Genomic DNA, 15,701 nt, shown 5'->3' with positions numbered 1-15,701 from the left:
CTGAGCAGACTGTCAGGTTTAACAGATTAAAGTCTTATTTCACTTCGCTGGAGAAATGTAAGCTCTGGAACAGGCTGACTATGTAATCAGGGCATTGGGTGCAATCTAGTCCTAAATTAAATATTACACCCAGTAAAAAAAGTTATGAAACCAAGTCTTCTAAGGCTCTACAACAGTGGTCTTCAGAGTGTGTATGGGGGGCGTACCCCAGGGGGTGCATAAGACAATCCATTGAGGTACAGGAAGAAAATATTAGAACATCAGTAACGTGTATGTGACTTGCAAATAGGCGATATATATTGCAAGTACATGTTAAAAAAATTTTTTTTTCCTAATAGGAGTGTATGATCAAAAAAGTTTGGAGACCACCACTCCGTAAATCAGTAAAAGAACTAGCTCTCCAGTGTCCATTGCACATCTGGTTACCTCAAGTAAACCCTGTTTGCTTCAGTCTCTGCAACAAGGAACACCTTCCTGACTGAAGTAGTGTTGGGTAAGCAGTCTCCTTAGACTCCTTGCATCTGCTTCTCCAGATGACGCAGAGCATTTGACCTTCAGGCATACACACACTAACCCTCTTTGTTCCTTCTCATCATGACTCAAATCTTTAGGTTAACTTCTTGAACAGCAAGATTTACGTCAACTTGCCTTCACAAGAAAGCTTTTAATTTTGCTGATGAACTGTCTACTAACTTGGTACTGTATTCCATGCCGAGCTGCACAGTTTAATACTTAATTTGTTAATACAGTAAACAAAAATAAAGTGCAACGTCGAACTGAGTTTCAATTATGTATCGAATCCACGTTTAAAGCAAGACTTACCACTCTAAGTGGTGCTCTTCAGTAGAGGCACTAGCAGTCAGCACAATATAATGCCTAGAAGAAAAATTATTATATTAGCTCAGGACTTTATGTTCCTTCAACTGAAACCAAAACTGCCTTAAGTGTATAGAATATGACTTCCAGACAAGACAGAACTGTGTTTTTCAGAATTGTGTTCTGCTACATTCTAAATATCATGGTTGATTTTTTCTAATAAAAACTGTGCCAGTTGCGTAACACATACGTTTTTTCTACCTTCCCTATACTTATCCTTACCAAAATTCATATGACTACCTCCAGTTTCTGAAAAACAAACATTAATTCCATCTTCTCTTTAGACTGCAAGTTAAAACTCACTATGCTAACCAGTAAGTAAATCATTTCAAGTTCAGACAACAGATTTCATACATACTTGTACTTCTGAAAGAAGTTCAGTGGTTCAAACAGCTTTGACCAGTCTGATTTTCCTTGGAGAATCTCATTTGTAACTGCAAGACCTACAATTAAGATTGAAAAAACCTCATTACCATAAACTTTACAAGATAAAAAAGTTTTGAACAGTAACTGAGAGATCAAAAAGCAGGAATTCCCTTGACACAATGCAGGTCCCACTACAACAGTTCATTGTAAAACCGGTCCCTTACTGCCTGCAACAGGCATACTTCCCAGAAACCCGTTCTACCTAAAAGGGCAGAACACCTCATGGAATACAATCAATTTGGATAATGGTGTTTCATATAGCAAGGATTATACTTTTTAAACAGGTGATAAGCGTGGAAAGAACTTTACCATGTTTGAACTCCTCCACCATTACCGCTCGCGTTGATATAGATACATTGTATGTAGAGTTCTGCTGTGGATAGGCTGGGGTGATGATAGGCATTACATGGTGCCTGTCTGATGGGTTCACCTACAATGTTAAGACAATTTTGCTTAGCACCAGTTTAGGTTAGAAGAAAGTTTAAAGGCTTCCGAATTCAGTGTCTACTTACCCTAGGGTCCCATACTGGTAAATTAAGATTGCTTTCTTCAGGTTGTTTCAGCAATACAGGATTTGGCCATTCCCTATATAAGAAAAACCAGTAACTAACTGTTCATTTAAAATTCTGTCTTGTAATTCAGGGTAGGACTGAATGTTGTTAATGTAAATCTTATATAAATAACTACTTCTAAGTCTTACTTATTTATGCAAATGAAAATAAACAATAGCTCTTACCATTTTGAAAAAACCAAGAAGAACTTGTTAACAAGAGTAGAAGCCAAAGCATTTGGATAGAGTTGACATGTTCTTGCTACTAGCATTGCCCAAGAAACCCCACCAAGAAATCCCAGCATGTTGGAGTAAATGCCACGACCTAGAACAGATACATTGTAGTTAGCCTGTAGTCTTTCAAAACTCAAGTATATTCCTTCAAATTTACAGCACCAACTTCACAATCTACAGAACACTTTGGCCTCAAAGTCAGTTATTTTTGCAGTGTAGTTCAGCCAAAATGGTTGGTCCTTAAAGTGATGAGAAAAAGAATCATTACCACACCACTTCTCAAAATACTGCTACTCCAAAGTTTGCCTGCACTGCTACAGATACTGCTTCACTCCAACTTCCCTTAAGAAAAAAGTTCTGCCATTCTTATAGCGCTTACTCTAGCCACATGCACAAACGATATTTTCTTATTCTTTATGTATCAAGCTTTTATACCTAACTTGGCATTTTAATCATTTGTAGGCAGGTTCCTGATAAGCAACACAAACTTTCATCTTGTAGGCACCTGCCTCTCCTCCCTTCTCTACTCCATTAACACACACACAGAATCTACCACATGGACAGACCTTGAATCTAAACTAAAAACTGTTTTTAGTTTTAAACCAGTCATTTAAACAGCTGTCTTTCTAATGGTCCTATTTTTTCAGCATGGGGTGCCTCTGAAAAATTTAAAGACCATGATCAATCACATTACTCACGTTTTGCCCACAGTTTAATTGCACGGAGCGTGAGCCGGAAGTTCTCTTTATTTGGCACTAGATGTAGTATTTCATCCGTAACTCTGCAGCCTTTAAGAAAAAAGTACAGAAGTTCCTAGTAAGAGGTACAAATCAGTTTTATGCTATACTGGATCAATAGCTTACAGTTTAACATTCAAGTCTATGACAACAAGATTGGATTACTTGCTTTGTCTTACTTTAAGAAAATTATAGATTACACATAACATTCAGCATCACTTCAGGTAACTGGTGCCCTCAACAGCTTATTTATAGGTTAGGCTACAGCCAACAATTTTTAATAAGGCCTTTCTGCAGGAGTCCAAAAGCTAGGTTTCTTTCAACAGCCAGGAACAATTAAACCAGTGTTAAACAGTGAGCAAGTTAGGCACCAGGTATTTTAAACATTTTTTTTTTTAAATCAACTACAACATATTCATCTCTATCAAGTGCTCTACCTATTCATCTGAAGCAGTTTCTGTGGCAAACTGCAACAATGCACACATCCTGATCAAAGAAACACGACATACAGGTCTATCTATATATGCAACTCCTTGAAATACCTAAATTTAAGCCTACTTTCCCGCCTCCTCAGATCTCAAGTATACAGAAGATCAGTTTCTGCATCTTGTATAGAAACTTGGGTTGTATAATGGGCATTCTATACTAATTTTAGTAACGCTTTCTTTTTAAAGATGTGTAAATACGCTTACCATTTAAGCTCCGTATACATCTTATATCCAGGCTTCTCAGACGCGAGTCGTCTCCAAGATCAAGGTTATCAGAAACAGTTTGCATAGACAGCCTTGCAAACACAAGATCAATCTTAAGAGGAAAAAATGTGCCAACCATGAGTTACAATGCCACACTGTTTGTGAACAGCACGCTAGTGGGGGACAGTTAGTCAAGTCTAAAGAGAGGAGTTAACATTTGTATTTAAAATTATGCGACTATAGATACATCTCTCAAGAGATTTATTTGCCAGACAACTCAAGAAAATTGCTAGAAGTTCTGTACTTCATTTACAAAACCTCCATTTAATCCCCCCTTTCTAACCTAGGGAAAGGAAAGGCTTTTTAAGTTGAAAAGATACTCTAAACTTAGAATTTCCATTAAAAGGGAACTTAAAATTAACCATAGAATTAAGATGTAAGTTCAATCACTTCAATGATACTTCAGCAAAGGGGAGAGCATTTTCGACACGCAGTAAGCCCTTTTGATCTGAAAGTATCTGTTTTTTAGTAGCCTGAGGCAAGAAAGTTATTCCGTGAATATCTATACCACATAAAGGCCACAAAAAGGTAATTGAGTAAGTGTCTTCATGATAGTGATACCAAGCAGTAACTCGCCGAGGTACTACAACATGCAGGTCTTTATTCAGTGTATAAGATGTATTTAAGATACAAGGATACCTGCCGCTGACAAACCTAGGCAGGAGTCAAACGAGTACTTTTCATTTTCCAGATTGTCTGATAACAGCTTCATTTTTGATTTGCAACAAGACATTTAGTCTGCTTACACAATTCGTACAGCAAACTAGACTATATGCAGCCCTTCGTGGAAAGATCCAGAGCTAAGAACAGTTAGCAAGGACACTGCCTCTACTCCCCCTCTACACAATCCTTATGAGATAAATGCTACTCAAGTACGCTACCCTGGCAGGTTTAGAAAAAGATGCCCCTGACGTTCTTACGCCTGCCAGGCATAAGAACATTATTTTCCTACAAACTCCCATTCTACTGCAATGTATTCTCCTGGGACAGGTTGTGGTCAGGCTGTTCAGTTACAGTTTCCTAAATTTACTTTAAGATGCCGATAACCTTCCAAAATAGCAGTCACAGGTTCCTGGAAAAGGTGTCCTATGCCAAGGCAAGAAAGGAGATTTACTCACTTAAAGAAAAAATTGAAATGCTTACCTCAATGCCATCAAACTCAAACTTGACAACTGGCACATATGCATCTTCAACTGCCTATAAAGGAGAGGATAACCGTGTAAGAAAACATCTTTTGCTACTTTAATGTTTTTCCTAAAATATGGTACGATACAGAATTTACACTGCTAAACTACTCAGTATAAAGACTGAGTTGTTTCTGAACAAAAAGAATTGATAATAAGCAGCAAGCAGTATAGCATTAATTCAATACTAACACTAGCTTTAAAGACTCATTTAGCCAAGAGATACAAAGGATGACCATGTATTCTAACGGACAAACACTGCACAATGAGACATCAGTATCAGTGGTTGTAATCTACTCACCTTGGTGGTGAGGAAGAAAAGTAAGATATTTCTGTTGCTATTTTACTACTGGTTAACATGCAGAGAAATCAAAAAAATTCTGTCCCCATTTGACAGTGTGCACTAGTCTCCTATATTTTCTACCGACAGAAGCCTTTCCATATCACATTCAACTTCCTTAATTTTCAGGCTACCCTTCCCCTTCCTCCATGCAATTACCTTATTTCCAAGCCCCTTACTACATCTAAGATTAAAGAAAGGCTCCTAGGGACGGTCTTGCTTTTTGATACAGGTGACTCAATCCCAAACCATGGATACGGAAGAAGCATACCACAAAGATTCTTATGTGATGTACAGTCATTGGGGAAAGGAACCAAAAGCCTGACTTCAACTTTTTCATGATGCATAAAATAATATTTTAGAAGGTGCTCAGAAACAATTTCTTTTTTTTATTTTGGCTTGTAAGACATTCACTACCAATACAAGTCTTTAGCATGAATATTCTTATTGTAGAAGTTGCACAATCTATCAAGGAGAGAGCTTACTCACTCTTAGATTTTTTATTTTCTCCTGATGTTTTAGTTTTTCAAAGAATGACTGAAAAAAATCCGATCTTTCGACATGTCTAGGAGCAACACAAACAGCATCTATGTCAGCACCTGCAAAGAGATTTCATTTCTTCTGTTATTGTTAGAAGTCACTTTCAAACATTAGAACTATGACCAGACAAGGGAAGTTCTACCTTTAGTGTGCACTCCAAGCTTGTAAGAACCAAATGTAAATACTTTGCCACCGACATTTGCTACTGCTGAAGGGGGAAGATTCTGTGGGTAGAAGAGAAAGAGCTTACTTTAGAATACAAGATACACGTTAACCTATGCGCAAGTTTAACTAGCTTACAACTTATTTAAAAAGACTACAATAGCCTCCATAAGCAATGTCTTCTCACTCCCATACCAAGCTGTTAGTTTAATAGACTGATATTGTTGGTTTTTTTTTTTCCTATGAAGCAAGCAGTTGCAACTCAAAACAAACAAACAAAAAAAGAGTAACATAGCAGTCCTTTCACTAATTTACACACCTTAAGACCTATTATTAGTCTTCCCTGCAGCAGACACACTAACTTAGCACAATAAGAGCTATACAAAAGGCAAGTCTAGTGTAATAATTTCAAACTAGATTGAGTGCTGTAGGCTGTTTGGGGCAAGATTAGTGTCCATTTGCCATCTATCTCACCCCACAATATACGGTTTCAGCTTTGTTAATTGCTACAAGTCAACTGATAGAACCACTTCACAAATTCATTCACTGCCCCAAAGACTTCAAGATCTTCATCTGAAATCTCTTTTATACCCGATTTCAACGGCAGTTACTACAGTTCTACTGGACACTTAAAGTTAGAAGATAAACTCTAGCATAAATCCTAGTAGTACAGCCTTTAAAAGAAATAAAAAGGCTCCAGCTGTTCTGATAAGAACATATTAAAAAAAATCCTTACCTTGCTCTCACCAAGTTCTGAAATCCATTCTTTGACCAAGTTATTCAGTTTACTAAGAACAACCAGCCTGTAAAGAAAATTCACGTTAAGTTTGCCTCAAAAAAAACCTTAAGAGTTTAACAAATCTTACAGTCCTGTTATACCTGTGATTCTGTTCTTCCTCATCTTCAAATACTCCAAATGGTCTCATTGCTTCAACTAGCTTTTGAGTCTGAACACAATCTATATCCTTTGGAGGAGCCAAGCTAATGGGAGAGGTGATTCCATAGTGCCTTTGAGGCTGGTTCTGCAGCCTAGAAGTACTGTGGGAGAAAATAAAATACTGAAGACTTCACAAAAGAAAAAAAAAAAAACTTACTGGAAAACACCCTTCAGCTTACAGGTTCTCAAATCAACTTCTGCTCTTTTACCCATCATTAACATAAATGAGAAAAAAAAATCCCATTATGATTTTTAGATAACTTGACCTAACTTAGAAGTCACAACTACTTTTTTAAAAAACATGCAGAAATAAGAAAAGATCTAAGTTGCTATCATCTTTATAAAACTTACTTGCATTGCTCTAGACAGTTAGAGCTTATCATCAGGGAATAAAAAGGTTTGAAATCCACTAAGGGTGACACTACATACAGCAGAAGTTTTGGGCATGTTTCAGTTTCATATCAGTTTGGATTTAAGCATATTCCTATCAGCTTCCTGCTAACATTAAACAAGACAATTTAACACTGTCTTCTTTTAGTTAAATGTGCTTCTATTGATTCTGGAAGGGCATTATACTTGATTGTAGACGAAGGACATATAACAAAGCGATCTGTTAAAAATAATTGATGCAGTAAATTCAGCATTATCTTGCCTTTTTTTAATGGAAGAGTATGAATGAAAATATCAACCAATCTGAAGCTAATGTTGCTAGGAGAGCCTCGTGCTCTTAACACCGTGTTCAATTTTTATAGTTCAGAGGCTTAGCTGTACATACATCTGTTTTATCTAAATCCAAGAGATGTATGTCAGCATGTAAAGCAGCACTAGTTAAACTCTCTTTGTAGAGGGTGCTCAAATCTGGCTTAGGTAGCTTGCTGCCCAGTTAGACTGAGCAGGACACCAGGCACCTGCGTTTGGAGGCCCACACGGCTACTATCCCTGGAACTCCAGTTACCAAAAGGCATAATTTTTGCCTCCAACCCTCTGCTTGCCCCGCATGCTTAGACTTATTTGCAATCAGAAACAGCACAGGACTGATATGGCAGGGCAACATTAGCTTTTTTTTTTCCCCCGCACACACTATAGAACCCTTGCTTTGGAAAGAGAAAAACTGAGAAGACATCTTACTTTGCATTGTCAGCTGAAAGCAGGAGAGAGAAAGGATCAGGACAGGAGGTAAGAACTGTACTTAATGGATCAAAGGTCTCTACAGAAACACTAGTAGCAAAAGGGGGAGACACATTAAAAAGTCTATACAACTCAGCATGCTTGTCAAAGAATCCATACCCAGACCCCAAGGCTAAAAGTATTAGTTATGCTATTATTCAAACTGGATATTTTTCTACTTCACAAATATAAGCTGGCTTAGTCAAGAGATGCTTGTAACTATTGAAGGTATACGACGTATTTCAGCTAGAATGGGAATAGGGAATGCTCACAGGACAGCTTCAACACGATGTAAAGAAAGACAGCTTATTAGAGCTCACTATCTCTAATTGTTGCCTTTACTCTTCCATTGAAGGAAGATGCATTTCTCTCTCTCTCAGGGTAGTTTTATTCAACTACAGATGTAGCTTTTAGTCATCTAGCGGGTTTTTTTATCCCCCTCCTCCCTATGAGATAGTTTTTCAAACTTTCTTCTATGCATTCTCCAAAAAGCTGGGGAAGGGTATTAGGCCTGTAGTCCTATCAAATAGTCTCCCTAGTCAGAAGGGCTGTTTGCTTACAAGCGTAACTAGGCCTTGACCTAATTTGCCTTGCCTTGTTTATAGGCATTGTCAACTTCCACTGCATAAGTAAAAATATTCATAATTAATATTTTTCTTCTTATGATATCATTTTCATAACAAATACAGGAGGGAAGCCTATGTTTAACTGCTGTACATGACATCTAAGTTAAAACACCTACAGCAACAACTTCCTACATATTTTACATATTACTTGCATTGTACAACTTGCACTTCAGAAAATTGGCACAAAACAAGAATGGTTTTTAGACTTTGCTATATTTCTTTCCAGTGTACAGAAGGCCACCATCTGCCTTCCACTGCCCCATTCTTCCTACAGAGACTATAATTAGAGATTAGCATAAAGGCCAATATCAATTAGATAGATCAGATATTCTTAATATTAAATTCTTTTAGTCAATAGTAGATATTTTTCAGTTGCTTACGTGTATTACTGAAAGTTTGATCTCACAACTTAAAATCTGAGGAAAATGGCACTTGGAAAATTTTATTAGAAGAGCGACTTATGCCCAATAGAACTCATGCCCCCTTCAGAATTGAAAAAAAAAAAAATAATCTCTCTCTCAAGTGCACCAGACTGCCAAGAGATATACAAAGAAGGGATCTTAAGAGATAAAACAGCATACTACCTATTTGTCCATCAGCCTTCAGTTTAAACAAGAAGTCTGTTGCAGTTTAATATTTTGCCAACTCTTGCTATGATTTATTGACCACAGTGAACAGCTCCAACATATTTCTGTTCTGATGGATCCTAATTCCATACAAGAAGTTAAACTGATTTGTTCCAGGTTTTGTCACTTATTTATAGCTTTACAAAGGTGGAAGCCATTTCTCCTGCATTCTCTGAGAGACAACAGATACGTTTACGCTATTACAGCTCAGGGAGTTGCCCTCAGCCACCAGAGCAGTATATGAGCCTTCACTGTGAATGCATTTCTTCAGCTCTCAAAGGTCAACTTGCCTTGAGCCGGGGAGAAATTTATCACTCCGGCCTCTTCCAGCCTCACCACTTGGGAGGGGGAATGGCTGGAAATCAGCTCCTGAACCACCAAAGTTAATAGCGCAAAACAAAAAACCCAACAGACGAGAAACAAACAGAAAAACCCCAACGCCACGACCTTCACTGAAGTAACACCAGCTACACCTTGCATTCCTACCACACACACTCATGCCAAAAAAATAAGAAAACCAACAAGCCTACAGACACCTCCCGGCAAGTTAAAGCACCTCACCCTCGACCCCAACATGGAGAGAAAGGCGCTTTTTCCCCCTGATGGAGCTGGACCCGCGGCCTAAACCCGCCCCACAGGGCCCGAGCCGCCGTTGCCAGGTTACGGCGACAACACAAGGCGGAGACAGACACCGAGCCCGGGGGCTCCGACAGCCGGAGCTAGCCCCGCAGAGCCCTTCACCCCCGCCCGCCCTGCCTCCCCTCACGCAGAAAACGTCCACCGTTTATTTTAAAGATGAGCTTTCCCTCACAGGAGGCAGGTTTCCTCCTCTCAAACACCCCCGCAGGCGTTCACCCCGCCAGGCCCCTCAGGGGACTAACGGGGGGGGGGGGGGGGGGGGAAAGCCCCTCAGGGAGCGGAGGGGTGAGGCGAGGGAAGGAGGGGGCCACGGCCGCCTCACCCGCACATCTCCTTCATGGCGCCCGCCACACAGCCCGACCCGCGACCGCCGCCCAACGGCTCGCGCCCCTTCTATCCACCGCGCCGCCGCCGCCGCCGCCTCCACCGCCTCCTTCCCGACGGCCACTGCGGCGCCCAGCCAATGGGAAGGGGGAGCGCTCCCGGGGGGCGGGGTTTGCTGGGGAGGCCACGCCCCCTCTCCGCCGCTCCGGCCGCCCCGTCGTCCCCTGGCGGCGCGCGGTTGAGGCGTTTCCCGCCCCTCGCCTCACGGGGAGCGGCGGGGACGCGGCCGGCCACCAAACGGGCTGAGGCGCAGCCCTGCCGGGGCGGACATTCCCTCCCCCCGGCCCACACCGAGAGGTGCACAGGCTGCTCTGCTCCTCGCAGGAGGGAGGAGGTGGGCGGAGCGAGGCTGAGGGGTTGGGAGCGGGGGGATCAGCCCTGAGGGGAAGCCTGCCTCCCGCTGCCGGCCGGCGAGGAGGGGGGTTGTCTGACCTTCAGGACACGGCGACGTTTCTGCCACCCCCCCTTGGAAGCTGGGAGAAACTCTCCCGGGTCGGCCGCCGCCCTTGGGGCGGGGAGCGAGGCGCTGACAGAGCCCCGGCAGCAGGGCGGGCCCCACCGGGAAGGGGGGTGGTTCCACCACACGCAGGGCTGTCCCTCTGGGGGTCAGGGACATTGCCCTCCACGCCCCACCTCCCAGACACCCCCTTCGAGGGAGAGGAGAGAAAGAAAGGCAGAAATCACTAGTGTACTAAGTACCCCTGGTACAAAGTTGTTCTCACCTAGTAATGCTGGAGAGCGAGCTACGTGTCGCTTCATGTCAGCTGGTATCGGGAGGATTTAACGCACGTTGTTAATGGCAGCAGATAGTTTTGAGTACTTGCCAAAACTTACTGCCATATATCATTAGCAACGTGGTCTAATGGGAGGTGTGCCTGCCCATGGCAGGGGATTGTAACTAGATGAGCTTTAAGGTCCCTTCCAACCCAAACCATTCTATGATTTTGGGCCAACATAGCCAATTACAAGCTGGTTGTGCTGGTTTGAATGACGCAGGACTAATTTCTCTTCTAATGCTTGGGAAAACTGCGCTTTTAGAAGACTCTAGTGTCTGAATGTATGAAAATATTTACTTTATAGCCAGCTGTGCTATGTGGGACTCAAGGTCTCAGTGTTTTCAAGCCTTGCCAGGTGCAGGGATGAGGAGAAGTGAGACCCAGGCACTTGACCCAAGCCGCCAACAGGATTATTTCATACCATCAACGTCAAATTCAATATAAATTAGAAAGTTTGCTGCGTAGTGCTCTGTCCCTTGATGGCAGCGATCCTGAGAACTTCTCGCTGGACCCCTGAGCCCTTCCCTTCCTCCCAAACCCGCAGCGCTCGCAGTGTCCCATATTTGCTGTCCCCTGCTTGAGTGCACAGCTTCGTGCTAATAGAATGGGCTGAGTATAATTCTTGTATATTTTATATTGGTATCGGGATCAATACTGGTTCTTTTGTATTATTAATATTAATTATTTAGTCTTATTCTATTAAATCTATTTGTATTTCAACCCTCGCGTTTCCCTGGTTTTTCCCTGATTCCCCTTCCTGGGTGGGGAGGGGTCACCAGATGATAGAATAACTGTCTAAATGACAATAAATTGTTGTGTGTTTCTCAAACCATAACACTAGGTATGGAAGCAACCAAAATACCCCGAGACAATTCTGCACCATAATACTTAGATGACAATTCCCCACTCACATTCGAGCCTGCAAAAAGTTAAAAGTAAAAACATAATGTTTTTGTAAAGTTGAATAAATCTTTGGAAAAAAGTTTGCTTCCCAACCATCTTGATGTCTTGGCGTATCAGAGGGTTTCCCTGTGATAATCCAATGCATTGTTTCTGTACTTTTCTGGGTTGCCTGTACTGCCTTTGTTGAAGTAAAATACATTTTATCTTGCAAGATGCTTTGAAGAAACACAAACTTAACTTTTGTCCTGAGATTTCAACAAACTAATGAAACAAACATTCGATGTTCACACACGACGGTACTGTTAGCAGGATAGCCTTATCTACCCTCCTCAAATACCTTCACGCTATGGGGAGTTAAAAATGACTTTATTTATTTATTGAATATTTGCATGGCAGTACTTGTGCTAATGTTTCAATCTCTGAAAATCAGATGCTTCTGCAAGAAATTGCACTGGTAAAGCCAAAAAAAAAAAAACCAAAAAAACCCAAACTTTAAAGCAAATTTCTTGAGAGCTTTTTTTTTTTTAAATCCCTAATAGTTAATGACTTTTTTATTCTCAGAAGTTTATCATGGCTTTCTTTAATAATTTATGATTCTCTCAACACTACTGTGGTCCTAGAATCAGGAAAACTGTATACCACTTCCTGTTCTTTTCTCTCAGGTTGATACCATCTATTTTGTGTGAAGAAAACACCTGCCTTTATTTTCTACGAGTTTAGATGGCTAATTAGCCAATTTTTTTTTGGTTTTTTTCCAATCCGTTTCTACTGCGTGCTTTAGTACTGCAATGGTAGCTGCGTTTGCCTACAGATGTGATGGAAGATTTTTAATGGAGAGGTGGTACCTTTCTTTAAATCACCTGCACCATTTAGGAAAAAATTAACAGGTCTTCAAGCTCAGACGTTTTTCCTCAGGTGCAATTCTAATGTTAAATGCAAATGGAGACTAATCAAGCTTAACTTGATTGCTTCAATCACGTAAACTATTAAAGAGAAAAGGCGGGGGTGCCTGAGAAACAAAGGATGTTAACGGTGCTTGAAGTGAGGTGGTGAGTTCTTATAGCGGCTAGAGCTTGAATAAAGAAATCATTTACCTTTTCTGGAAAAGGGACAGTTATAAAGCGCTATGCGAGCAGTAGTTCAGTAGTGTTTGTGTTATTTTGCTCTAGTTTCCAGACTTGTCTTTTCAAGATACTTGAAAATCTTCCTTGAAGGTCAGAATCGAGGAGAATGATCGGGTTAGCTACTCCATAAGTAACTTGTTTGGTAGAAAATGAAGTTCTTCTGTTGTTTGCTGCATATTTAGGTAAAATTCTTTCTAACATGTAACTGTTGTACTCTACTTGCATAGTTTCCACAATAATTTGTGTAGTAGTGGCTAAAACATACTATGTTTTATAGTAGCATTTGGGGAGAGACTGTTTCAAGGTAGTGCTTTCCTCTGTTATGTGTATTTTACTAATTTCAAAACACTTTTGTCTAGTGCCTGGGTTATAGAAATGCCTGATAACTAATTAAATATTGTTAGTTGAGGCTCTATTTTTTTGGTTCGTATATGTGCTATCTAGATAGCATATTGAAAAAGTGAAATCTATTTTTTTTAGCATGATAAAAGGTGGGTAGCTGTTTTGGGCCTGTTTGTTTTTTAAATTGCTGGTATGTTCTATAGAAGTAAATGTTCTCTGTAGCATAAACAAGGTGATATCTGAGTACTTTTAGTCTGGTGGAGGGTATTACTGATTTTATGGATATGTGATTTGTAAATGTAAGTACACAGGCTGTGTATTTTCATGTGTTGTAGTCTGTATGTCTTCTATTTTAATCTTATCTGTGAAGTTAATGGTAGTATGATGTGTTTTGGAAACCACTTGTGGGAGACTGTGTGTTTGATAAACTTCTAAAATTCAACAGCCTAAATACTTATTCCTGGATGAAAGAAGCTGTTTATGTGCTCAGTGTAGATTTTGCTGCAGTTGTTGTTTCTTACCCCTTGCCTGTTCTGGTATGTTCGGCTGCTGTCCCTGTTAGGGCAAGGGGACACCCTTACAAGCAAGGGCGTACTTGCTTGTAAATGCCTGTCCCTTTTCAGTAGCGGGTGGCAATCTTGTCCTTTCCCCACCCCTTACAAACTATTCTTATCTATTTAAAGTGGGCTAACTAGCTTTTTGCTCAGTGTACAATTCCTGTAAATTTTGCGGGTTAATCTTATAAATTTAAGTCTTTGCTGTGTAAATTTTTGGCTAGATAAGGCAGTACAGGTGTCTGATTGTGTAGCTACGTGGTCAGAAATATTGATCCAAGGGAAGGAGAAAGAACATATTGTGAGGAGAGAGGAGGATGAGGTGATTTCTTTCAACATCTTCAAGCTAAATCCTATATGTTATACAGATATTACGCAGATAAAATTCTTCTTGCTTTTTAAAACTGTACTCTCATAATAGTAGCTCTATGGCAATTTAAACTGGTCTAACACAGGCTGATGTGATTTTTCTCCTCCTCATCAAAGAGTCTGTGCTGAATTGGTGTTGAGGTAGATCGGTTTCCTAGTTCAGGCTCCTGAACACTGCTGGTGGTGTGAGGGAGAAGCAGAACCACAAACGCAGTTGTGGAAGTGGAGAGGTGGGATGATAGATAGCAGTCTAGATTTAGATTAGTTTACAGTGTACCCAAAAACTTGCATCCTTTTCCAGTATATCAGTTGATTTAAGAAAAAACATAATCTATCTCCATAGTTCCTCCACTCTTATTTTCTGTTTGCAATTCTGTGTGTTGTGAAATGTATACAGTTAGGTGTGCATATCTGCCTGTCATATTTGTATCTATACACAAGCACACCTGTAAATGTGTAGATGAATGCAAATTCTTGTGAAGTACTTAATGTTCCTATATTAACAAGCCAGCTTCAAGGCCCCCTTATGGGAGAATACAACTATTACCTTTATAGGATCAACTCTTATCCATAGAGGGATGCATATTAATATTACCACAGTCAAATACTTTCACAATGCACATTTCACAGGCTGAACTCTGCATCTGACAGGTGTATGGAAGATTATATGCTTGAATCTGTGCTTTAACATGTGCATACCATCTATCAGCTGACCTCCTGGCACTGTTGGTTGTCTATGCTTGTTTGGAGATAGTTCTTTTATGAAGTGGGATTTTCTGAGAGGCTGATATTAGTGAGGGGGTGTGTAGCTGGAGTCATGTGAGAATGGTAACAATAAGCAATGTCCATATGTGAATGGAAAAGATGTGATATTTTACTCTGTTTTCTTAGTTTCGTAGCTTTTTCTCAGATTAATTGTGTGTTGCAACCCATAAAAAAAGATATGTCTTTGCACAGGAAGATTTTTATCATATTTTATTTTGCAAAGTGCTTTATGACTCTCGTTACATCTTAATGTTCTAACATTTTAATGATTAAAGGAGAATGAAACTTTAAACACATTTTTTGAAGGCAGTTTTGGAGGAACTTTAGGTATATGCATGAGGAGTATGTACCCACTACTGCACCTGAATCTTTCTGCTTCAACACACAAAATCTGACTGAAAGGTGAAACTGCTACAGAGAAAATATTTGTGTCATGTTAAAATATTATCTACAGAACAGAGAAAAACTATCAGAAAAAGATTTTATTCAAACTTTAGATTTTTCTTACAAATGAGGAGGAGTTTATCTGTGTAATGTACCATATTTCACTAAAGGAAGAATTTTGTCAGCAATAACTTGTATACATACATTTAGGCCCCGATGAATATCAGCTAAAAATAACATGAAATTCAATTCTGGAAAGCTACATTTTATAATAAATGTTCTCAAGATTTAGTAATCCGCCACA

At 40.1% G+C, this 15,701-nt stretch overlaps 1 protein-coding gene across 7 annotated transcripts in view; it reads right to left on the bottom strand.

Annotated features, from left to right (window-relative positions):
• The window catches only part of PAPOLG (poly(A) polymerase gamma), a 30,504-nt gene extending 20,266 nt beyond the window's left edge, over window positions 1-10,238 (bottom strand). For all 7 annotated transcript variants that reach the window (XR_010070580.1, XR_010070579.1, XR_010070582.1 and 4 more), the window contains exons 1-13: window positions 10,119-10,238; window positions 6,681-6,839; window positions 6,538-6,604; window positions 5,782-5,863; window positions 5,589-5,698; window positions 4,719-4,772; window positions 3,516-3,627; window positions 2,785-2,874; window positions 2,039-2,177; window positions 1,815-1,887; window positions 1,612-1,732; window positions 1,235-1,319; window positions 823-876 (exon numbers count right to left, since the gene is read on the bottom strand). Coding sequence is in view for 2 of the 7 variants with exons in the window: in XM_063331190.1 (XP_063187260.1) it covers window positions 823-876; window positions 1,235-1,319; window positions 1,612-1,732; window positions 1,815-1,887; window positions 2,039-2,177; window positions 2,785-2,874; window positions 3,516-3,627; window positions 4,719-4,772; window positions 5,589-5,698; window positions 5,782-5,863; window positions 6,538-6,604; window positions 6,681-6,839; window positions 10,119-10,135 (1,163 nt within the window). In the remaining 5 variants the exon portion in view is untranslated. The remainder of the gene's footprint in view (window positions 1-822; window positions 877-1,234; window positions 1,320-1,611; window positions 1,733-1,814; window positions 1,888-2,038; window positions 2,178-2,784; window positions 2,875-3,515; window positions 3,628-4,718; window positions 4,773-5,588; window positions 5,699-5,781; window positions 5,864-6,537; window positions 6,605-6,680; window positions 6,840-10,118) is intronic.
• Between the last annotated feature and the right edge of the window lie 5,463 nt (window positions 10,239-15,701).

The sequence above is a fragment of the Chroicocephalus ridibundus genome, chromosome 3 (assembly GCF_963924245.1).
Source record: "Chroicocephalus ridibundus chromosome 3, bChrRid1.1, whole genome shotgun sequence".
In the NCBI taxonomy this organism is placed as follows: Eukaryota; Metazoa; Chordata; class Aves; order Charadriiformes; family Laridae; genus Chroicocephalus; species Chroicocephalus ridibundus.
Note: the sequence above shows the minus strand (reverse complement) of the source record. Positions and strands in the feature narration are given on the sequence as shown.